Here is a 23847-nt window from a genome sequence, read left to right as displayed (position 1 = left end):
GTGAACCCGGCCGTCGGTTCCCATTCATCGTGATCGCGGTTTGTAGGTTACTCTGTGATCGAAGGCGGCGCCGGCTAGAACTTGGAAGGGGAGAGACTAGGAGGATGGGGAAGACGCCGGTGCGGATGAAGGCGGTGGTGTACGCTCTATCGCCGTTCCAGCAGAAGGTGATGCCCGGGCTCTGGAAGGATCTCCCTGGCAAGATCCACCACAAGGTCTCCGAGAACTGGCTCAGCGCCACGCTCCTCCTCGCCCCGATCATCGGAACCTACAGGTGCGCCTCTCTGTTTCTCTTTTTCCCCCATCTTTTCCTTGGTTCCTTGTTATGAAGGGCGCAAATTTCATCTTTGCCTTGCAATTGATTGAATCGAAAGGCATCAGATTAGGCGTTGGTTTCTTTCCTTTTCGTAAAAGATTGTCAGATTTGGAGACGCTTTCAAGTTGTAGCATCTGATCTGCTTTTTCAGATTGCTTTTGTGCTCTCTCTCTCTCGGTGATTTTTGCCTTACTGTTGAAGCATATCGTCTATAAATGTGATCTGCAATTGAAATCTTTTGCGTATATTCGGTTCTTGTATTCATCTTCTGCTTCTTTTACGGCTTTGCTGTCAAATTTGTGATTTAGTGCTGAGGTTTACCCGGAAGTACCGAATCGGAGAGCTCTGAGTCTTCAGGCTTACTAGCCTATGTCTAATTGTTAGATGTGTTAGTATATCGAGAAAATAATATAAAAGGTCTTGTATTTCTTTGCAGAATCTTTATTGATTTGCTGTTTCGTCTCATTGTCAGGCGATCTGAAGTGGTTTTTGGTCCTAGTGTTTTATGAAGGTCATTCTCTTCATTATTGGAACAGTTCTTTTAGGCTCTTTTGAAAATGACTAGCATTTTCATTCCACAAAGATTAGTTGTTGTTATAGATGATCACCTGGGCACCTGGGTGATCACTTGGTCATCAGGATCGTGTAAGTGTACTTATGTTGATGTTTATATACATTTATTTATCTTTCAACATATGTTATTAATTTAATTGTTTTAAAGCATCGACATCTAACTATAAGAGCTTTACATGTAATTGTTAATCTTTCAAAACATATCATTTACAACTTACACATGTTAGCTAACTCAAAAATTGATGAGGTAATTTAGTACTCTATGGGCTATACATTTGTATGACTACTATGGCAGCTCATTGTACCCGGTTGTCTGAATCAAGTCTGATATAAATTTCAGTCTCTCCATGAAAAGTATGATTTTAAGCTGAGATATTGATTTAGGTGGGACCACCATACTCTGTACAATCTTGCTTTTTTATATAGTTTTTTATTTGCTTAAGGACACTGTTTCTCATCTCTGTGAATTTTTTTTTTTGTTGTAAAATGGCTCATCTCTTTGATATTCAAAAGGGTGGAGGAAAAAGTTGAATAGCTGGATACCAAAATACCAGCTAGCTAGGAGCAGCATATGCATGAAATGGCTTAAGTACTGAAAAGCCTGTTGGTTAAACACCATTAAGAGTAGGATGCAAATTTGATGTAAACAAAGGGCCCCATTAATTTGTGGAGGTACCAATAGCAGGTTTTCATCATAATATATTTCTGTAGTGAACTTTCATCATAATATCCTGTTCTTTTGTGTACTGTCATCGTAATGTCTTGGTTCCCTGCATTGTTGGAACTTTAGTTCTCATAATTAAACAACATGGTGAGAAAGAGAGTGAAAAGTGTGCAGAGGTAGAAGCAGAAAAGGGATGAAATATGTTAGAATTAGCAAAAGGATATAACCATGACAGCTGGCCAACACCGAGGAGGAAACACTGCAGTTTATCAACACTGCTTAAAGTTGCCTTGGCTAGCAATATGGTACTGAGCCTCCGGGGATAAATTTGTTGAATGGCCTGCTGATAAATATCTTTCATCGTAATATCTTTTGTTCAATGGCATGTTGATAAATTTGGTCTTATTTCTTTAGAGCCTTCTCAAATAAGAGTTTGCTTCGATTGCTAACCTCACTATGGAGGTGCCACTGTGTCACGGACAAACTTCGAAACAGAATGTTTGATGTAATGCTTATGTATGTCCGTGTCTTTTGGTATGTTCATGCTTTGTACAGCATGTAGAGGGACAACCGAAGGCTTAATAGTCTCATTTTAGTTGGGTTGGTGGCCGCTTTAGGCTTGTAAATAAAGGTTGTGTCATGTGGACACTTGTGAGAGATTTTCGATCTGTAATGGACCATTTTGACCCTTTGTTGTGCAACTGTTCAGAGCTTGTAAAGTCTGTTTGTAATTTGCATTGTCTATGAAGTGTTTTCGGAGATGTTTGCTTGTGGATCCCGAGTGAGGCATTTTCTCTATCCCGTGCTCTCTTTTGTGGGTCCTAAGGGACCATAGGAGGCTTCGGGGAGACTGACGTTTGCGGACGGACACGCAAGGGTGCTGCACGACTTAGGCAAAACCAGCTAAGTTCGTGATAGATGGTATCAGAGCGGGACAATCACTCATAGAAACACTTAGCATGCAAATGTGGGGGACCTAGTAGGGTTGCGTTGAGGACAGTCAGCACACACGCGACCGTTTGGGGGAAAACGGGCATGGAGATGTAAGGAAAAGAGTCGCTTGGAGGAGCGGGCATTTGAGATTGGCATTCAGAGGAATGACCAACCCTTCGCGCAAGAGGCACCACGAGAACAGACAAGCTTGGAAGAATGCGGAGCGCACAAAGGTTGGGATGGCTGAGTTTGAGCTATGGTTCAACGTTAACAACTATAATTGATGGTGCTCAAGGCAAGTGAGGCGCTTGGTAAAGGATGAGACTATCCAAGGTGGAATGAGTTGCTCAGCGACCGAAAGAGTTGTGCAAAGCTCACAGAGGTGAGGGGAATTGCTAACTCGAAGAATTCGGTACTCATGCATGGGCTTGTATGCGGACGATGAAATATTCGTGGCCATCCCAAGGCGATCGAAACTCGGCGCCATGGAGCATTAAAACTTTCTCTTCGGCATGTGACAGATACGTCCGTAGGAGGCTGAAGTGTGCAACGAGTTCAGCATATTGTTGGGCCTTGAGTGGTGCAGCGGGGTTGTATTGACGTGGAGTCGCAATCTAGCAAGTGTGTTTGCAGGAGGTAGAACAATGCACAGTTTGTTCAGCAGATCGGAGTAGTCCAAGGGGATGGTGGTCTCCGAAACGAAGAGAGATGTTGCTCCAACGAGACAGTTATTCAGGAGGGATAAGTCCCGGCTCTCCAGAGGGAGAATCATGTGAGAAGGACCTCACATGTTGAGGAGGAGTACCTCAACAAACAACAACTCCACGAAGCTCAATGGACTGAGCAAGCGGCGAGGAGTCGTTGCATGATCTCGCTCGAGAGAATGCATTGGTAGATGCATTGCGAGATCAAGTGGGGGAGCGACCCAAAGCAACACAAATGAAGGCACACTTGGAGTCGATATGAAGATCGGACTCAAGGGAGGGCTGACCCGTGGAATGGTGGGCGCGAGGGTCACCATCAACTCAATGCAAAAACGAGGAGCGGAGCAACTTAGGTGTAACTTGGCGAAGTACCCAAGCCGCATGAAGGGAGCCAGCATAGAAGATGGAACATGGAGCGAATACATAGTGTTTTCTTTGGGCAGAGGTCAAGGACATGAACTCTTGCAGAGGCAAGAGCAAGATCATGTTGTTTCATGGGTCATTCATTCTGACGGAACGGACTCATCTTGCATGGTGCTAAAGACGAAGGGAGCTTCTGGGCACATGCACCTTATCTCGGAGGAGCATTTGATGGAGGAACTAAGACGACTCAATTTGCGAAGGCGAAGTTGGGTTCAGAAGGCCTTAGCACGGGGCAAGAGGACGCAGAGGCGGGTACTCTTGAAGAATATGCCACAGTGTTGACATTCAAGTTGCCATGAAGTAAGCGGTGCGCTGCGAAGATTGTGTTGGTAGGGGTAGAGGCCCAGGATCCAGACAATGGTGCACTAATTGCAGCGAAGTCGGGGGACTTTGGGAGCTACTAGGCGATGGACTGTCGTATAGCGGTGCTTCATCTAGGTGTGACCCAAGAGTGGGTGGATGAAGGTCGATTACCAAATGAGCGAGCAAGATTGAAGGTGGAAAAAACCCTACGATGTATTGGCAGAGGCCACACATTGAGGGATCACAATTCGAGTTTATCCCACAAGGATCAGAATGCAATGGAGATGTCACCAGGAGGCGACATGGTGCAGTGGATCGTGGTGGAACAGTTCGTGGCAATGCGATACACATGAATAGTCTCGTGAGGGACTAGATCATACGGATGTATGATCGAGAGCTACTGGAAGCTCCACTTCGGTGAACAACACGACGGTAAGAAGGGCTATGGATTCAAGGAGTGAAGGCTATGGTACCGCAGAGGCGGGTCTTTCGTGTGTGCATCGAATATTGCATCGGATGAAAGCCTTGGTCATCAGCATATGGGGGTTGTGTTCCACTAATGGAAAAAGTTCGAATGCAAACCAGTGAGTCCCAGGGAAGGGACTTGATCATGCAGAGGTATGATCGAAGCAGCTGGAGAGTTGGACTACTCCAGAGCCCATATTCGCTTAAGGGAGCCCGACAAGTCAGAGGACAAGGTCGAGTAAGCGAACGTTGCTACCAAGGAAGCTAAAGAGAATAGAATCGGTGCAAACCCTACAACGTGATGGCAGAGGCCATGCATGGGAGTTGCAGTCTGTCTTTCCATTGACCAAAGGGATCTGCTTGGAGAACACCGAGGTGTTGAAGCAGGAGGTCGAAAGGGGCGAGGAAGCGACGACGAGTCCAGAGGGACTTAGCTACTCAAAATCAAGCATCAGTTAGAATGGAGGTGGACTCGGAGGAGTGCCACAGAGGCATATCTACTGATTGTGAAGAAAAGGGATGCAGATGCGATGCGACGGATAGTAGTGCCATGGGCATGGCAGCGCCATGGTACCGCAGAGGCGGGACTTCCGTGAAAGTCATTGATCCCTTGCTCTCATGGAGGGAGAGCGCTTGGTTGTGAAAGGGGCCGAGGAGGTGGAGCATGCAGGGGCAAACTCCAAGTACCGAAACAAGGCTGAAGGGCAGAGGCCAAGGAACTTCGTAAGATCGGTGTCAACGAGCTTCTCATCAAGATAGCCGAAAGTGAAGGATTTCGGGTCATGCAAGAGTGCATGACCAAGGAACGAAGCAGGCAGTAAACGGTGTTGTACCTTTGCTACTTAGGGGAGTAGGCAACAGGGTTGATGGAGAAGACGGTACAATTCCAGAGGCGACCAAATCTATTAGAGAATTACTCCAAGTTGGGGTGTAAACTTCTTGCATTCTAGAAGTTCAATGGCATTGTGAGGTGAATCACAGCAGTTAACTCAACGCAAGGAGTGCAAACACTTCAAGTGCTTCAGAAGTGTGAGCAAAGAGTAGGCGAAGGCTAGTAACCAACTCGATGCATGGAGTACAACCTCGAGGAGGCGGATGAAGTCAAGTAACCTTTACCTTCTCAACCCTTAAGAGAATGGGCGAAACCGAGTACCCCAATTCTCTTATCTATCCAGCAGAGGAGCTCTGCACAAGTTCAAAGACCCTTCGAAGATAATGGAAGACAATAGTTGTCAAATCCTCACCAACGATGATCAGTGCTACTGAGAATAGATTGTCCGCTTCATTTCCCAACGAAATGCCAATCGAAAGCGGAAGTGATGTGAACCTACTTGGAAGTGACAACTAAGTGAAAGAAGAGTCAATGAGCAAATTTTGTGGAGGAAGGACTCAAAACTTTAGAAGTTTGCAAGATGATGCTCGTTAAAGCTCCGACAAGCATCCACTCAGTTCAAGCAGCATGAGACATTTGAGAGACTGACGCATAGTAAGGATGGTCTTTTCTTTCATCTGGAGGATCCACAGGAATCAACAAGGATCAACACAACTCAGCCAACCCTACACCAGAGTCAGAGTCATTGTTGAGTTGAAGCAGCATGGCGGGTCAAAGGTTCGACTACTCAAAAACAACAACGGAGAGCAGTTGGGAGCCAAGAGACGCATTGCAACTGGAGTAGAAGATTGAAGACTCAGCAAAGGCAAGGAGTTGCAGTGTTCATAAAAGGCTTCGACGAGGACGTCGAAAGAATAAGTGGGGGAGAATGTCACGGACAAATTTCGAAATAGGATGTTTGATGTAATGCTTATGTATGTTTGTGTCTTTTGGTATGTTTATGCTTTGTACAACATGTAGAGGGACAGCCGAAGGCTTAATAGTCCAATTTTAGTTGGGTTGGTGGCCGCTTTAGGCTTGTAAATAAAGGTTGTGTCATGTGGACATTTGTGAGAGATTTCGGTCTGTAATGGATCATTTTGACCCTTTGTTGTGCAACTGTTCAGAGCTTGTAAAGTATGTTTGTAATTTGCATTGTTTATGAAGTGTTTTCGGAGATGTTTGCTTGTGGATCCCGAGTGAGGCGTTTTCTCTATCCCGTTCTCTCTTTTGTGGGTCCTAAGGGATCATGGGAGGTTTCGGGGAGACTGACCTTTGCGGACGGACACGTAAGGGTGCCGCACGACTTAGGCAAAACCAGCTAAGTTCGTGACAACTGTAAGCTTGCATCATGATATCTTTTGTCGGATGGCCTATTGTTAAATTTGGTTTTATTTCTTTAGTCTTCTCAAGTAAGAGTTTTCTTCAATTACCAATGCTTACTAAATTGGATAAGACAACCTTTCCATTTGTTATCTTTCTGAATTGAGAGATTAAACTAAGAACATGATATTGTTGCATATCATAACATTTTAAAATGTAGACTTGTGTTATGTGTTTATGAGTCCTCTTTGTATTGTTTAAATGCTTATGTGGATCTTTTATATGTTGATGCAGTTATGCCCAATACTATATGGAGAAGGAGAAGTTGGAACACAGGTACTAAGGATGATATGGCTTTTGGTGAATTCAATCCACTCAGAAAGGTGTTTTGAGAGTTATTTTGCAGTCCCTTGAATTGTAAACTTCAAAACAGAAAATTATTGTAATGTCAGAGGATTGATCTGCTTTGCTTGCAAATAATCGAGAATCTGAACTCGGTTTATAAGTCTCTTGTTACAGTTTCCTGAATAAAGTTGATGTTTCACAATATACAGTTTTTTTTGTTATACTAAGCTGATAGAAATGTTGGATAGCTTATTCGCCTCAGTGGCCATCCATCTCTCTGATGTCCCTGCTTACCAGATGTGGAACAGTTTGATATAAGCTTAAGAGCCCATCCTTTGTGATCTTTTTGTGTTGGTCCTTTTTATGACAAGTCCCATGTATGCTAGTGCTATGTACATGTTGCCAGCTGACTTCTGCTGCTGATCTTGGGTGTTTTATGAATTCTTTGCAAAGGACTTGCTCATAGCATAGTTCATCTCTTGGAGACTTATGCTACAAGAATGCAGTTGTTTTCCTTGAATGGAAAAAAAGGAAAAAGAAAGAACATGCAGATACTGGTTTATTATTTACCAGAAATTTAGTGAACAGTGACAACAGTCTGAAACTGTGGTTTGAGAACCCTATTGCAGTTATGAATATTCTAGGTCATTTAAGTGAGCATCTTAACTAGAATTTATGAGATTTGGGGAAAATAGAAGTGATTATTGCAACTGTGATAGGTGAATTAGAATTTCCCAGTCAATTGATATGTTAAATGTGTGTGATGTTCAATTGATCTGTTTAGTTATAAGCATCACTGGATGTGGATTGCAGCTACATGGTTTTACTATTTACTTACAACCATTTGTCTGTCACTGTGCTTAACTATCCATTTATATGTCACATTATTTGAATCATGTTCTATATCTGCTTAATAACTTGAGAGAATATCAACCATGATATAGATAGTTCTGGCATTTAATAGTGCATTATCTTTTTGTATGGAAGCTTATCTAGAACTGCTTGATTGAACTGCTTAATAATTTCATTTATTGTCTTTACTACTCATGGCATATGGAGAATCAGACCTTAACAAAATGGAGAAACCCTAGCTTTGTTGGTCAGGATGAAAACAATTCTACTGTAAATGTTTCCATAATGAGTTACTAAAACAGCCCTTCATGACCAGTGTAGAACACAGAAACATTGAACTTTTATTATCAGAAATATCATCTGGAAGCTTAACATATTAATCACACCAATTCAACTTTTTTGCTAGCGATGGATCAACCAACTAGTATAATACAAAGTCACCCGCATTGCCGTCTCCATCTCTCTGCACAACGCCTTAGCATGCAAGGTTTTCTGTTCCATATGAACTCCGTCCATATGAACTCCGTCTTAACGATAATTCACTGCACAAGATGTGTTAACAGCACAGGTGCATGGATAAGAATGGCCTCCTCAATCCTCAGATCATGGTGCTTCGTAGTTTTCTGATATTGTCCACTCGATCAATCACGTCCAATGCTTTTATCTTGTCAATGTCAAAGTCGATGACAGGAAGCATCGACTGCCTTCTCACTGCGAAGAGATCTTTCGTACTAGAACTGGTTGGTGAATGACTGTTGCTCTTGCTCAGCCTGTAGCGCTTGCTTGTTTTCCTCTTTGCTGTGTCGAATTCCTGACTTTTGCTGATCCCGGGGGTCAATTTTCTGAATATTACATACCGCAGCATTTCTTCATCTTCTTGGGTGAGCACCGGCGATGGAGCATTTGGTTTAATAGGGGTTGATGTTACGATCAAGCTGTTCTGTGTGGGTGAATGAACTGGAGATTTCATCGGAGACCTGATTCCTCCAGTGTTGGATTTTGAGTGACAGACAAGATGGTGAAGCCACACGAGTAATTCAAGTATGTAAGCTTCGGTCTTCTCTTTGTCTGCATGGTAGAGTGTCTCTAACCGGATCAATTCTACCTGTCCAGCAGGCTTTTGATTTACTTCGGACCTGAAAATAAGGAAAGCAATTAGCGAGGCTTCCAATACTGAGGAAACAGAGATCTTATACGAGGAAGAATGGAAAATGCCGTGGGCTAATGAAAGAAATGAGGATCAAAGTATCAAGACTCTGATTGCTTACCCGATGTTTGCCCACTCTCCAACCCAACCAAAACCATGGTGAGCCCTAAATAAGTTTCAGCAACAAACAGAAATATAAACATATATCACTTGATAAGTTTAGAAGTTCAAAGGATGAATTGCAGGGATAACTAAATTACTTGGTCGTGTTACTGGCTATTGGAACAAGCCACCGCAGGGTTTTTTCCATCTCTGCTTTAATTTGAGGAATAGTAAGCTGCAAACTTAAAGGAAAAAAAGGTTAGAAAGCAACCAAAAGTAGAATTTGTTATAATATTAAGTGTAGCAAGGATGACAGGTTTTAGTTATTGCATACCTCCTCCTTGATTTGAAATGATTGCAACCTAGAACGGATTGCGTTTTTAATTGTTGGAGGCAAACCTTGGTACAATGAGTCCCTTGTATTTTGAGGTACAGAGCTTGACCGTGAGACCTATATATAACTAATGATTAGTAGATAAAAACATATCATCAAACAGATATACATGACTGGCAGATATGCATCAAGAGCAGTGGTGCATGGTTAATCATATTTATGGCTGCCAAAGTACCACCTGTGAAGGTAATGATGTGGATCTTGAGCAAGAATAAACGGTACCTTGTCAATCAAATTATAAGTGAGACAATGTTGGTAGACCACTATAAAAGTTTACATGGTTCAACAATTGAATTAAAGAATTAGGAGCTTTATGTTTTGAGCAAAGTTTTATAAAAGCTATACTTAAAATGTACTGCCATCTGACAACGCAAAATTGTTCTTTGTCTCTGACTCAACTTAATTCTTTGTAGTTGATCTAAGAAACTCACATCAACATAGGACATGCTGATCATGAAGCTCCATGAAAACACACTGAAGTTATAATTGGGGCAGAAAATAGCATTTTCTGTACATGTTGTGTGAAGCTCTGCACACACTAATAGAGGTGAACCAGGAATGACTTACCGTAACACAGAAACTTACCGCCATCAAACTTATGTATCTACATTCTGGTTGAAACATTTCATTCTGACATACGTCGATGTGCAAAACTAAGGGTATTGAGTGGATTAACATGTAACTTCAAACATAATGGACTGGACCAGGATTCTTTTAGACCAAACCATACAGTTCAGTACAAATTTTACTTGGAATGGGTTAGAGTTAGTCCCGCTTGATTATAGGCTTTAAGTATGATTCGCTTTACCGGTCTGTACTGATGTACCAACCGGTTGTCGGTATGGTATGCACCGATGTACCAACACAGTCCGGTGGGGCATACCGACAGACCGGTATGTACCACTCATACTGGTCCCCTATCAGATCGGTGCATACCTCCTATACCGGGCGGTACGTCGTGGTATGATGAACCTGGCTTTAAGAAGCTGCAGCTGTTTTGCATCTGAAGCAAGAACTGTTGGCCCAACACAACAGATCCTTGAGGGCTAGGAGTAGAGGAGGGATGGTCAAAGGAAAAAAAAAAGAGGAATGATGCACTTTAACTCTATATTTTGCGGAATAGTTGAGATTTTTCTTTCTTTTCTTGCTTCTCAGAGTACCAGCACAATACTAAAGGTTGATTGTTGACATGGCATGGCATGGTGGCATGTGCCATCTCAATGGCTGGCCAGCATGGATGGTGCTGGCGAAACGTACAACCTTGACCAGAAAGTAACTGCATTAAATTTAAGATGTGCTGGTTTACATGGGCTACAACTCTAGACAGAAAAACAACTAACCTTCTCTCTCAAAAGACCTTAAAAGGGAAAATGTTTTTGATGTAACAAAGAATGTCAAGAGGTATCAAATAAAAAAAACTCATATACTAGAAAAATATTTTGTGAAATGGAAGCAAGTTGAAGCCAATGACTCACAAGAGTGTCAATCTGAGTTATGATATTTGCATAATGCAGCGCAAGGCCAGCAGGTCCCAGTCTTCTCTGGCTCTTCATAGTTTCCTCTTCTGTTTTGTTGGTATCTACAGTTCGATAAATTGCAAATTTTGTTTAGCAAGCAATTAGAATGTGTACATAATAATAAACCTCACACGAGCTAGAAGATCAAGTTTAGGTGGATTCTTTTTGAATGTCACACCTAGTCACAAAACAAACCCCTTTATTTATGTTGCTTCACCTAGTAACAAAAATTGGAAAGAATTGTTCAATGAGACTAATTCCAACAAACATGATATTTAAAGCATAATACATGAGAGATTTGACAAAATTAAAGGATGCTGATAACACCTGTTTATTTGCAAAAGCAATATAAGTTACATTGAGGATAGGTATGACAAATACCACAAGACAATTTCTTTTATTGGTAAATAATTACCTTCGATCAATGGACTGTCGTACTGCCTAATATGTTACAAAATGGATGATATGTACAAGTTTGAGAGATAGCTGAGATGCGGACCAGCCCATTTTGGATGGTACACAGGAAATATGAGGCGTACCAACCAGTATGCCTCACGTATCAAAAGTTACCAACCAGTACCAGTACCGGTTGAATTTCGACGGCACATACATCATGGTACTAGGATATGAGAATTATGGGGATGATTAGTGTATCTTGAAATGCAAAGGTCAACTCTGTAGAAGGCTTAAAATAGAACTCGAAAGATCAAAATAAATATTTATTATAGTGAATTCAACAACAAGATGCAGTTCAGAAATCAAGGCTCCTGACACTTTAGATATGCAATCTTACCAATGCATTGTTTAGAGGCAGCAACTGTAAGGAACTTAAAGCTCATTTTGCAGTCTGCTTACGGTGATTATGGTTGGGAAAAATGCTTGTTTTGGGATTTGGGAAATTGTCAGGCTAACACCTTAAAAATATCAAAGAAGAAAACCTGGTGCCACCATCAACACCAAAACAATACTCCTCCTACCACTGGTAGCCAATAACCTACAGGGTAGAGAACAAGTCTGCTCCCCCTATTTTCTAACCCATAATGGATGGTCCTCTTCTTTTATTGTGTTCATTTGGTTATAGCCATTTTTCATATATCATTATAAGGTCAGTGCACTACCCATACCATGTGTTGGCAGTATGATGCAAGTAGCATACTGATCCGAGCAGCAACCAATACCTGTTGCTAGTTAAGATTTGAACCCTTGCTTCTTCTTTCATGGGGTTCATGCCTAGAAACTAATTTTCAAAGGTATTCAGCATATTACAATTTTTTTATTTAAGTATGATATCGTCAAAAATAGATACCACCATCAGGTGGAAAAGAATAAAAAAGGAACAGGGGCAAGATATAATGAAGAGTGAGTGATCCCAACATAATAAAGCATATATAAACAAATATAAGTGAACCCAACATAATAAAGCATATTAAGGGTAACAGTTATCAGAGATAAGTACTGAATAATCTGATTAATTTCATAAGAAGATATGCACGAATACCTCACAAGCATGTTAAAAATGTTAAAGCAAGTGAAGAAAAAGAAAAACCTAAACAGATACAAGATAAGGTTAGCATGTAATTAATGTCAAAGCAAGTGAAGAAAAATAGAAAACTAAACAGATACAAGATTAGGTTAAGTACCAGCGCTTCCAAAGATATAATAAATCTCCAAGTGTAAGAAATGGACAATGTCTACAAGCTTCTCCAGTGCCTACAACAGAACAATGTCAATTTTTTCTTCCAAAAAAAAGAAACTTATGACTTGTACGGCTAACATCTGAACTTTTGTTCTTTTGATACCACCATAGAGCACACATAGGTCACAAAGAAAAATCATGAGTCAGCAGTCTATATTGAGACAAAACGGACATTTGGTAGAGGTGCCATTTTGGTCAGATAACATGGCATATAACTTGGCAAATATATTACCTGCTGACAATTATATAGAACGATCTTGAAGCAACATGTGTACCTACCTCTTCCAAATTCTTGGACCAGAGCGATCTCTTCTTCAAGGATTTTACATGCTTTCTTTGGCTCTTCAATTCTTGCCTTAGGATTTGGAGATTATCACCTACATATCGATTAAAAACTTACATCTAAGATGGTGGTTATCAACACGTTACCAATTGAATTTTGGTTTCACAAAAATTACCACAACATGAGACAGGAAACAGCTTTTCATTTAACATGAGGGTTTCTCTGGTAAATATCATCATGAATGCAAGTGAATGAATAAAATTAATGATATGAAACATGCCAATGAATAAAATATATGATATAAAGAAGAATTATCAGACAACCATGTCACTTCAGCTATTTTGTGTACTTGATGTCAGATAGTGTCAAAAGACTCAAAACATATTCAATCACTCATCCTCATATTGTAGTTATCAACCTACATGGTGCTCACTAAGCGCACTCTCACTAATGTACTCTCCTATCAATGATGCATTAAAGAAATATTTGAATGCACTCTCCTATATAAGTCTTTATATCACATGTCCACCAAAGTTGATAAAAAAAAACTCAACTAATTTATATCCCAAATATTCAAGTGACGTTAATGTTTTCAAATAGCATGTTTACCATATCTTAGCTACTGCCATAGCTGGAGTTTTGACTCCACTGGAGCAGAGCCACAACTTTAATTGTGACATTTATAGTAATGTTAAAAATCTTGTGAATCTTATCTGTGCATGGTATATCAAGTGACACTGTGAGATTATAATCAGAAGCAGTGGTAGTGTCTGGATATAATCTTTGGCTGGTGCAGAAGACAGCATATCAGAGAAAACAAGTGGTGTCAGAGTATAAAAGAGTAACTGACCTCTTTGAAATCCTGTTGCACTATCTTCTTCTTGATGCTTTCTCCTATAATCTTGCTCAAATCTATCCAAGGTGTGCAACTCGTGGTATAATTCCTATGAGAACAAAAATGAAATCAGCAAGAAAATTTCAAAAAGTAAGCCAAAGCCTTATAGGGAAATCACCTATGGAGCCTGACTTCCTCATGGTGTAAACTATCATGTTACGTAAAATCCCTGAGTTCTCAGACCATCTAATTCCAGTTAATACAGAAGTATACTAAAAAAAGACACCATTGCAAGCATGTCCACAGGGATTAAAGCATTACAAGCATATACAATATCTCCTTGACAGATGCAGGATAGTTGGCATAGCTAATTGCATGTGATATAACAAATAACAACTACCACATTATGCTAATAGGAAGGAAATGGGAACACTTTGCAACAATCAATCCACTAGTGAAGAAATATACTCACAGCTGTATTCTGAGCCAAACTCATGAGTTGCTCCATCACTGTTTCTGCTACTTCTTTCAGCTGATTTTGAGGTGGAAGTTCTGATGCTAGTCTAGTATTAACAAACATATAATTTAAGAATTCTATAGATAACAGAATTTATTTGGGTAATTATATAAAATATATGTTGAACTTTTACTTGTCAAAATAGCGTTCCAAATTGTGCCATTGAGGATCTTTGCAACGATTTCCAAAGCGGACAACCTCTTTTGAAAATACTTTCAACTCTTCCCTGTTCAAATGACATAAAAAAATGACATGCTTTTTCTATAAAAAAAGTTATTGGCATTCAATTGACCAAGGATACCTATCATATCTATATATATTTGTGTGTGTGTGTCTGTCTGTGTGTGTAAGGAGAAAATCTCAGAAACTATTGAAGTTATATAATTTTATTTATCAAGTGGCCGAATAAATGAACGACGAAGCTACAAGGAATGAACCTTTTGTCAGCAGCAGCGATCCTTAGCAACTCATCTATGTCTTTGGATATTAGGTGTTGTACACCTTCTGATGGAAGAACCACTTCCTTTAAATGCTTTATGTTCTCCTTTGAAAGTGATTGCATAAGATTGAACCCTTTAACTATTGTGTTGGCAACTTCAAAAGATAAAATCGATATTTTATTTCCTTTTGTTGACCCTCCGGATACAAAAGCACCACTGAGGTGCAAACTCGTCATGCTACTACCAAGTGTGTCCAGTACCTCCACTGCTTTGCCAAGCCCAAGACTACCTGCCTTGCCCAAAACTGAGCTCACCTCTGAAACCTGATACACAATAACCTGTAAATAATAAACCTAGTGTACAAGTAAGAAGACTACAATTAACGAGTTCCAACAAAAACATATGCAAGGTTGACTGTACAAATAGAGCATCGCAAAATATATAAAATGTTTGTAAATAACTTATTACAGAAACTAAGGGATCATTATGCTAGTTAAACTTTATTAAGACAGCATGTATAAGCAAAATAATAGAAGAAACAAATTAGAGGACATATTAACATAATGAAACACAGATGTCCAGTCTTCTTAAGCAGGAAGCTAGATTATCTTTCATTCTGTTGTTCATGTATGAAATGGCAGATAATGCTACATAAGAACTTGTCAACTTAAGGACGATTCAGAACTTGACCCATTGATCAAACTCAGCCGGATGTGCATTATTTGAATGAGACAAATGATTTTCGTCATGCTAGCTAGGATTCCAAGTCTGAAGTAACATAGTTGTATACATGTTGAATATATACCTTCTAAAGCAGAATTCTTGACCCAAAATAGCACACCTCACGGTACTTGTATGAAAAGCATATAATGATAAGCAGATGGATGAAAACTGGTCCACTGGACGTCCAATAATGATGATGTATTGATTTTACGTATTAATTATATACTAAAAACATAAATTGGCAATTATGAACTGTAACAGAAATATGAATAGATAATTATGCTGCTCAAATGAATGCACTGAGTTTGAACAGACCAGCATGCATAGCATTCTTCCTGATCAGTCCGGCAAGTTGGTTATGGCATTCTTGTATATGATTTGTATGACAAGTTTGTGTTATTCAAGGAACGAACCTCTTGCCATGTTATAAGACAATACCTTCAAGGCTCAACATGCTTGTTCCTCAGGGACAAGGTAGACCATATGCAAATAGCATCTGTGAAAAATCTAAGTGCATACTGACTCTAAGATTAAAGTCAAACTATTTAGCATGGAAGTGAGAATCTAGAGTGCCTAAAAAGATAAATACAGTGTTTATCTTAAAGGCCCTTGTGATCTTTTCATCAATAATTTTCCATGAGTGATGATGAATGAAATCTTAGGAGGTATCAACCATCTGGAAAAAAAAAATGAAAACATTTAACAAAATATGATTTCGACAAATATATTAAGTAACATCACAATGAAGCTAATGACAGCCAGTCTCCCAAACATGCATCCAATGAATTCACTCTTTTTGCCCACTTGCATTTTAAGAAAGCATAAAAAGTGGCATTTTGTGATGTATATGTCCAATTTTTTTATTATGTGACGTCTATAAGATAACATATCCAAATCCCTATGAACTAGTATGGCCAGTATCATGCACTGTTTGCATCCTCGCCAAGATCATGAAATCCAAGTATGCACCATCTTAAACTATTTCATCTTTCTTATGACCAATATCTTGAAACATAACAGTGGTAAAAAATCAACCAACCTTGCCATCCCATTACGAGCAAGAGAACTATCAGGACATGAACTTGCCTTGGTAGCCCCGCACTTTCCAGAGGTGGAAGGCTTTGACTTGGTTGACCTGGACTTCTGTGAGAGAGACCTCAAGAACTGCGGCTCGGTGGCCTCAGCGGAAGTGGCTGGAATGTTTCCACCAGGCGTTCTCACCCCCTCCGAGGAGGAAAAGGGCTGTTGTTGCAGCCGCTTTTCCTTAGCTTCTGTTGCCATGGAACGGACCAAATCCCCTTGCTTCTTACTACGGGATTGAGTTGGTAGTGGGTTATCTCTGAGTCCATTGGAATCGAAGGTAGTCTCACTGGGCGACTTATCCACAGCGGATCTTTTCGAGCAAAGCCCGCCCATCGTCTTGAGCGTTTAGCAAATCTCAATTCTTCTTTTTCCTCCGTATACACGAATTCTCAACAAAAATTGTCACAAAAGCCACGATCCTTCAAAGAAAACGATCCCGTGGAGCCTCAAATCACTGACGCCATGAGCAGTTCCGACGTAGATAGCAGCTGCAGCTCCACCAGTTGAACCCAGCCATTTACACACCTAAAACAAAAGTGATAACATCTGGATTCAGAATCCAAGCCCGAAATTCCAAATCGAAACCAAAACCGGTGCAGCGGACGACAGAACGATCAACAAAGCCAGAAAGATGGGATTTTTTCTCCAAGCATCCAAATGTAGAGAGGCATGAAAAGCAACAAGGGGAACAAAAAGGCCGCACTTTTACGGACCGATCGGAGGCGGAAAAAGAGCAGGAAAAATGGCGAAAACGAGCTCGATGATTGATTGATTGATAGATCCACCGGTCAATCAAGATCCAATCTTTGTGCTTCCCACGGCATCCGAAGGCAGTAAAGGGACCCCGAGAGAGAGACAGAGGCTCCTGCGATGCTTCGCCGCGGCAGCACTGAAGCGAGAGAGAGAGAGAGAAAGAGAGAGAGAGAGGGACACCAACAACCAAAAATAGCTATAGCCACAGCCCACAAAGGGAAGCGAAGCTGGTCAAACCCAAACACCTCCGGTCTTACACGCACACTCTCTTTTTATATGTCTCGGTCTTTATCTGTTGCGTGAATCAGCCTTTTAGATTTCCTTTCTCAACTTATGATAGAGAAGATAGAAGCTCATGGCATCATTAGATACATACAAATGACTAAACTAATTGAAACAATAGCTATCCAAATTTTTCATTCAAAGTTTATCTTTGAATCCTCCATAATCCTAATTTAGTTATCATCTTCTTGTCCCAAACTAAGTTTCCTTTGCCACAACTTACTCATGGCAGCTGACTGCTGGTAGGCCAAAGGGACAATTGCTCCATCATATCCTTTGGGGAATCCAAAGATGGAACAGATTGCTTGATCAAGTTGTCTAAAGAATGTTACAACAGTTAGCAGGCATTTTAACTATGAGCTCCATGGAGTAGTCACAGGATCAAGATGATCTCATTAATTCAGTATTGCAATTGATATCTTATGGCATGTACTTACCAGTCATTGGGGCTGAACATTTGTATGAACATTCTGAAAAATGCAATAAAAAAAAGAGAAAAGATATGGCTGAAGTCCAACAAATATTGAATTTGGCAGTTTCTTTTGACCAGTTCTCATTCCCTGCTGAAGATTTGAATGAGATGTATGAAGAGCTAAGGACCTCAACCAATCAAGAAAGTGTGCCAAGAGTCATTGAAAAAAGAGAAGTTGTAGAGTTGAGGCATCTCCTTTTGCCATGATGAGATCACAAAGACATAAAACAAGGCAGGCAAAATTTGGGTGAATTGGTAAAGGTCATGAAGAGAAATAATTAGGGCCAAAAAAGTATAAAATATAATCTCATGAACAAACTCTTACATTTAGGGGCAAAACCAGAAGTCACATAGTTACTGAGTCCTATATTTAACATTGGAGAAACCAGGCATTTAGTTCAATTTAATCATTAAATTTGATAGGTATGCTCTGCTCCCTTTGTCTATTGCCCATTTTTCTTTGTAGCAGGTGATATATTTTGCTGATCACCAAAAAGATTATTTGGATCCATTAGCCTGTCATAAACATGTCCATGACACTCTTCATTAAACTAATTATCTCTAGATGCACCAAAAGGATGGAATGAGATCTTTGTCTGTCGGGCCATGAATGTTTCTTTAGGATCATAGCTTGATTTATTTGATCCGGCATTTCCGGTAAGATCCGATCATTTTCTTTGAAGGCAATGGAGATCTTAAAACAAAAGGTTATGTTGGGTGAGGGGCAACAATTACAACACTTTGTTCATGTTAGCTCATGGAATTAGAATTATCATGAGAGGGTGCATTATTCAAGGAAATCATTTCCCTCAAAAATAATGGAAAGAAAGAAGACAATTAAGAAAAATAGACAGATGTTGATACCAAGAAATAAATTATAAAGTTCAGAGACAATTTTGGCACAAAGGAAAATGAATGATGCAATTTAAACTTACAAGGATTCCTGGGCATGAAGAAGAATGATCTCCACACATGTTAGAAAAGACTCCTCACTGGCCTCCCAAGAAGCATGTCTCTAAATAATAAACATGAACCTATCCAAAGATCAGGCAGCCTATCATAACACTGCAGATAGTTAAGTAGATATTGCAATTATTTCAGGAAAGTGTGTGTAGGAAGAAGAAAACACCGGATTTTAATTTGCAAAATTTTAGAAACTAGCAGAGCTGATTTCATAATTAAATGTGTTAGAGCTCATCTGTGACATGTCATTGAAGTCTTTATGCACATTCCAAGCTTCCACTGTCTTTTAGCTCTGAGTAACAAATCAACAATTACTCTTCTTTGCAAAAGTTAAAATAGAGATATGCTCTGAAAAATGATTACTCATTTCAGATTTCCTTCTGAATTATGTTACATGTTTATATGATTTAATTGAACTGAGGATCTTTCAGCTCCAGTAAATGTTTCAATTTCTTAAAAAAATATCTGACAGAGCCACATTGTAGGGAAGATGGTCAATGTTTCTTACTTTTTCTTGTTTGCATTTACACAAAACTCATCCGAGTATTTTGTTAAGATGCGTGTTTTATGTTCTTTTCTGAAATTTCAGACTTACTAAATCGATGCCTCCTGTTCAGCTTTATAAGAATTGTGTCATTCCAAAAACAATGCATCAAACTTAGAAAATTTTACACTTCCCTTTCACTTGATCCCAGATGAGGAAATGCATAAAACTAGTTTTAGGTTGGAATATCTTCAGATTGAGACCTAAATTGTTCTACAAAATAAGCTGAAAACATAATTTGATGAGACACAAACATTGTGACTTGTGATTCGCCAGAAAAAGTATTCATATGGTACGAGGAACATTAGCTGCATTGGGTGAAACTGCTGAATTTGTTATGGTTTAGCTTCAGCATGAGCAATTGATTTAATAGTTTTATAAATGATATCACGAAAACAAACTCCTTTTCTCCTTTTTTGGAATTCCAACTTCATTGGAACTATTGCCTATCAAGCTAAACTGATTAAAAAGAAAAAGGAAGCTACAAAATTTGGAAGTTAGTCTACCATAATATAAATGCAGGCAACATATATAATTAACTATAGCTAATCAGTAATGGTAGGTTTAGGAAGTTATGGATCAAGTAGACTTTTTGCAGTGTATATATAACAGAGAGTCTTCCAGCCTCGATACAAAGAAATAATGATATAAACATCAATCCACCTAAACCTCCTTTCTCCATTTTCCAAATTCCGACTTCATCGGAACTATTGCATGTCAAACCAAACTGATAAATAGAAAAGAAAGCTACAAATTTTGGAAGTTAGTCCACCATAAGCCTATAAATGCAGCCAACAAATATAACTAGCTATAGCTAATCACTAATGGTATAGGTTTAGGAGGTTATGGATCAAGTTTATTACACTATAAAGAAAAACAAAGTTAGGTAGAGAGTCTTCTAGCCTCAATACAAAGAAATAATGATATAAATTACCAACCCAACTAAAACTTTGCTTTGCTCGATGCTGGTAGGCCATCCAACATTAGGTTGTCAACAATAGCACATATAGCAGCATATTCTTTGCTCAAACAAAAGACAACTGGTGTACAGGTTGAGTGATTCCAATATCTAAGTCACAGAAGACAAGTGTTCCTACTTGACCTACAAAGCGACTCATTGAACAACAAAACATGTGACTATATATCTAATTGGAGTCAGATATTTGATGATAAATTTCTTGAGTATATGTTTCAGCAAAGATATAGAATTCATGTATGTACTGAAACTTTTAAGAATATAAGGGTCAATGCCTCATTGGCTCCAATGCATGATTAGATTGCAGACTAAGCTCGGCTAACATTTGCAAAGGAGTAACCAATAGACCTTTCCATAGCAATATAGCAAGAGTTGTTGAATTTTTGTTTCACGGTTATTTCCTATTCCCTAGTTCACAAGGGTCCTTTTGGTGGCATTCTGGTACATCACAATTATGTCAATTTTAGAGTTGAGCTCTCATGTGCATGTCAGTATGATGCATGGAGAACAGAGCTTTATGGTTAATGTGAGTCCATTTAGACCCTTTCTCAGGCCATTAGACCTGATAATAGTAGAGAGAAAAAGCTGTATCAATGCAATACATATGCTTGTTGATTATCTTAGCTTTCCTCTTGATGCTTCAGTAGTTTGGAAAGTTCTGTGAAATTGCTACACTGATCAAAGAAGAACAAGTATTTTGATGAAAAGAGGAACTGTGGCATACTTCAACAAATGTTTAAAAAGCTTGAGAGCTGTATAAAATATCAATGTCAGGTTTCTAGGAACAAAAGATGAAACTTTCAGATTTCTGAAGTCTCAGCTTTTCTTGCATACATTTCTAATATCAGGTTTCTAAGTTCTTTGACATGCACATGGACAAAAAATTTGAATTGTTAGATTAGTTTAACCAGGCTAGTAGTTGACTAACCAGCAGAAACAGAGAGAGATCTAAACCAGCAATGATTAGCTTTGTCCTTCTATATGCTGAACATGAAATATGTAGTTTCTTCTGCACCTTTTTACTTGTGGTTGAAGAAGCAACCATGACCAGTAATAATGGTGCATCTGCTCACCTGCTTTAAGTCAGATGTCAAAGCTAATACATGAAGTCCATAAAGACATGATAAATTTGAGTAGGGGGAAGAAAGGAAGATGGTTGGTTGCTTGTTGACTTTTGCTATGTTTGTTGCCTTAAGTAGGTAAGAACAGATGGAAAAGGCAAAGCACTAGCTATATTGACTGAAACATCAGAAAGTTTTTGCTGCTAATCCTCAATTCAGGGACAATTTGGCACACAAGTTGACCATCATTTATTTGTCTGCTGTTTAAGCCTAGATATACAATTATCATACTCTGGCTACCAATATGAATAGTTTGTTCTTGTTTCCAGTTCAAGCATTTATCACTTGAACCAAAATCAAAATCTTCACCATGAATGATAGATGTGATTTAAGGAGACAGCAAATTCCAAGATCAACTTATTCACTAAGAAATTCAGATCAATTGCAAGGTGATTGATATCTCATTATTCTTATCAGAAATATAGAAAAGGAAAACAAAGGACTGACACTTGTCTTAACAATATTACTGTTCTCTTGCCATGATTCATCATGTTTCAATTCTGAGCTCTGACATAATTGATCATCCATCATAGCTGATGTGACTCTGTACTTGCAGCTCTATCATGTACATCACTGATTAGCTTCATAATCTATGACTTGAAAGTTTGGAGATCACATTGCTTCCTTGTAGGTGAATCATAATAACATCTCTGATGGTTTTTGTGTCTTACAGAACATGAACAAATAAGCAAGAGATCATCACATCTTTACAAGGTGGAAGACAGTGGAACAAGTGGAGGTGGATCTGAGGGTTAAAACACTCATGCAAACATGAAGCTATCAACCTTCCACATTCACCTTTGCAGCCACTACCTACTTGCACCAAGTCCGTCAAATGGCTCCGTTTATACCACTCTCCACTCCCACCTCTTTAAGAGCTAAAGGAGCCTGAGAACAGGGACCAACATCTCTCTCTCTCTCTCTCTCTCTCTCTCTCTGAGAGACCACTATGGGCAGGTCTCCTTGTTGCGAGAAGGCTCACACGAACAGAGGAGCATGGACTAAGGAGGAAGATGAACGCCTCATCGCCTACATCAAAGTTTATGGCGAGGGCTGCTGGAGATCTCTCCCAAAAGCGGCAGGTCGGTCGACTTCTCACTTTGCAGGTCTCCCTTAGCACTGTCGTATGCTTCTGTCTTCATGAATGGATCTTTCTTTTAGGCCTTCTTCGATGCGGCAAGAGCTGCCGACTTCGGTGGATAAACTACCTGCGGCCGGGCCTCAAGCGCGGCAACTTCACGGAGGACGAAGACGAGCTCATCATCAAGCTTCATGGGTTGCTTGGAAACAAGTATGGCAACACCACCCACCACTCTTCTTTTGCTGTGTTCATTAGAGCTTCATGATGATTGACGACGACATTGATCGTTCCTGGTCTCAGGTGGTCTCTGATCGCCAGCCGGCTACCGGGGAGAACGGACAACGAGATCAAGAACTACTGGAACACGCAGATCAAGCGCAAGCTCATTGGCCGCGGCGTCGATCCTCAGGCTCACGGCCCGGCCAACGGCTGCGCTGGCCTCGCCATTAATCCTTCTCGCCCACGAGGCGTCCCCGTGGCAGTCGACGAAGCCACTGTGAACCCACCGTCGACCGGGTTGGCCGAGGACGGGCACAGCAGCGTCACAAGCATGGACGACGAGCGCTGCCCCGATCTCAACCTCGACCTCTCCATAAGCCCTCCTTGCTCGGAGGCCACGGAGGCGACGCCGATGTCAGGTCCACCATGCGCTCCGGTCATCTGTCTGTGCTGCCATCTGGGTCTGCAAGCCAGTGAAGCATGCAGCTGCCAAGCGACTCCAATCCGCCATGTTCTCAGATACCATAGATCCTTGGAAGAAGAAGAAGAAGAAGAAGAAGAAGAAGAGCAACACATTGATTGGTTTGTCCATGGCTACTGATGGAGTTTGACCACTGCAGCAGAGTGATTAACCATGTTGCAGGGTGATGATTCTTTGTTTCACGATGTGGAGAATTTGGCAACGTTTTGGTTGCATTTGTTGTTGATGCAATGATGCAAACAAAGATTGGTATGACAGAGTCTTGTCATTCCATGTTGGAGAGCATGTGATGTGTCTACGCTACGTTGCTCAATCCCACACGCATTTCCTGTTATCTTTCAATTAACACTGTCATCCTTCCTAAGCTTGGAAATAATAATATATTTGTCCCTTTAAATTTAACTAAAAACTCATAATATTATTATAATCATAATAAGTTTTTAAAA

The 23847-nt window shown here is 40.1% G+C and overlaps 3 protein-coding genes across 4 annotated transcripts; 2 read left to right on the top strand and 1 right to left on the bottom strand.

The window, feature by feature from the left end:
* Positions 1-16: 16 nt before the first annotated feature.
* LOC135638718 (cytochrome b-c1 complex subunit 8) lies at positions 17-7124 on the top strand. The gene is made up of 2 exons (XM_065152029.1): positions 17-274; positions 6870-7124. Exons 1-2 carry the CDS (start codon positions 105-107, stop codon positions 6916-6918), a joined length of 219 nt encoding a protein of 72 aa, XP_065008101.1. The 5' UTR covers positions 17-104; the 3' UTR covers positions 6919-7124.
* Positions 7125-8090: 966 nt separating this feature from the next.
* On the bottom strand, positions 8091-17493 carry LOC135638857 (protein PSK SIMULATOR 1-like). 2 transcript variants are annotated; one of them, XM_065152352.1, is made up of 13 exons: positions 17213-17493; positions 16513-17034; positions 14701-15026; positions 14397-14489; positions 14219-14309; positions 13762-13855; positions 12908-13005; positions 12573-12642; positions 10891-10994; positions 9356-9472; positions 9180-9256; positions 9041-9085; positions 8091-8908 (listed from the first exon to the last, which is right to left on the bottom strand). In XM_065152352.1, the coding sequence occupies exons 2-13, from the start codon at positions 16840-16842 to the stop codon at positions 8371-8373; spliced, it is 1983 nt and encodes a 660-aa protein (XP_065008424.1). In that variant the 5' UTR covers positions 16843-17034; positions 17213-17493; the 3' UTR covers positions 8091-8370. The 2 variants fall into 2 exon arrangements, with proteins under 2 accessions (XP_065008424.1, XP_065008425.1); XM_065152353.1 differs by having other exon boundaries at positions 17223-17493.
* Positions 17494-22262: 4769 nt separating this feature from the next.
* LOC103986376 (myb-related protein 308) lies at positions 22263-23686 on the top strand. Its single transcript, XM_065151454.1, has 3 exons — positions 22263-22702; positions 22782-22911; positions 23002-23686. Exons 1-3 carry the CDS (start codon positions 22570-22572, stop codon positions 23519-23521), a joined length of 783 nt encoding a protein of 260 aa, XP_065007526.1. The 5' UTR covers positions 22263-22569; the 3' UTR covers positions 23522-23686.
* Positions 23687-23847: the final 161 nt, after the last annotated feature.

Source organism: Musa acuminata, chromosome BXJ3-5, assembly GCF_036884655.1.
Source record: "Musa acuminata AAA Group cultivar baxijiao chromosome BXJ3-5, Cavendish_Baxijiao_AAA, whole genome shotgun sequence".
Classification (NCBI taxonomy): domain Eukaryota; kingdom Viridiplantae; phylum Streptophyta; class Magnoliopsida; order Zingiberales; family Musaceae; genus Musa; species Musa acuminata.
This window is presented reverse-complemented; position numbering and strand designations above follow the sequence as displayed.

Bases quoted from the DNA above. Each gene is read 5' to 3' on its own strand.
- LOC135638718 (XM_065152029.1), top strand. From the start codon at position 105: ATGGGGAAGACGCCGGTGCGGATGAAGGCGGTGGTGTACGCTCTATCG. The intron at 275-6,869 runs GTGCGCCTCTCT...ATGTTGATGCAG, and splicing joins CCGATCATCGGAACCTACAG to TTATGCCCAATACTATATGG.
- LOC135638857 (XM_065152352.1), bottom strand. From the start codon at position 16,842: ATGGGCGGGCTTTGCTCGAAAAGATCCGCTGTGGATAAGTCGCCCAGT. The intron at 9,257-9,355 runs GTATGCAATAAC...TTAAGTTTGCAG, and splicing joins CATTTCAAATCAAGGAGGAG to CTTACTATTCCTCAAATTAA. The intron at 9,086-9,179 runs GTAATTTAGTTA...AAACTTATTTAG, and splicing joins ATAGCCAGTAACACGACCAA to GGCTCACCATGGTTTTGGTT.
- LOC103986376 (XM_065151454.1), top strand. From the start codon at position 22,570: ATGGGCAGGTCTCCTTGTTGCGAGAAGGCTCACACGAACAGAGGAGCA. The intron at 22,703-22,781 runs GTCGGTCGACTT...TCTTTCTTTTAG, and splicing joins ATCTCTCCCAAAAGCGGCAG to GCCTTCTTCGATGCGGCAAG. The intron at 22,912-23,001 runs GTATGGCAACAC...TCCTGGTCTCAG, and splicing joins CATGGGTTGCTTGGAAACAA to GTGGTCTCTGATCGCCAGCC.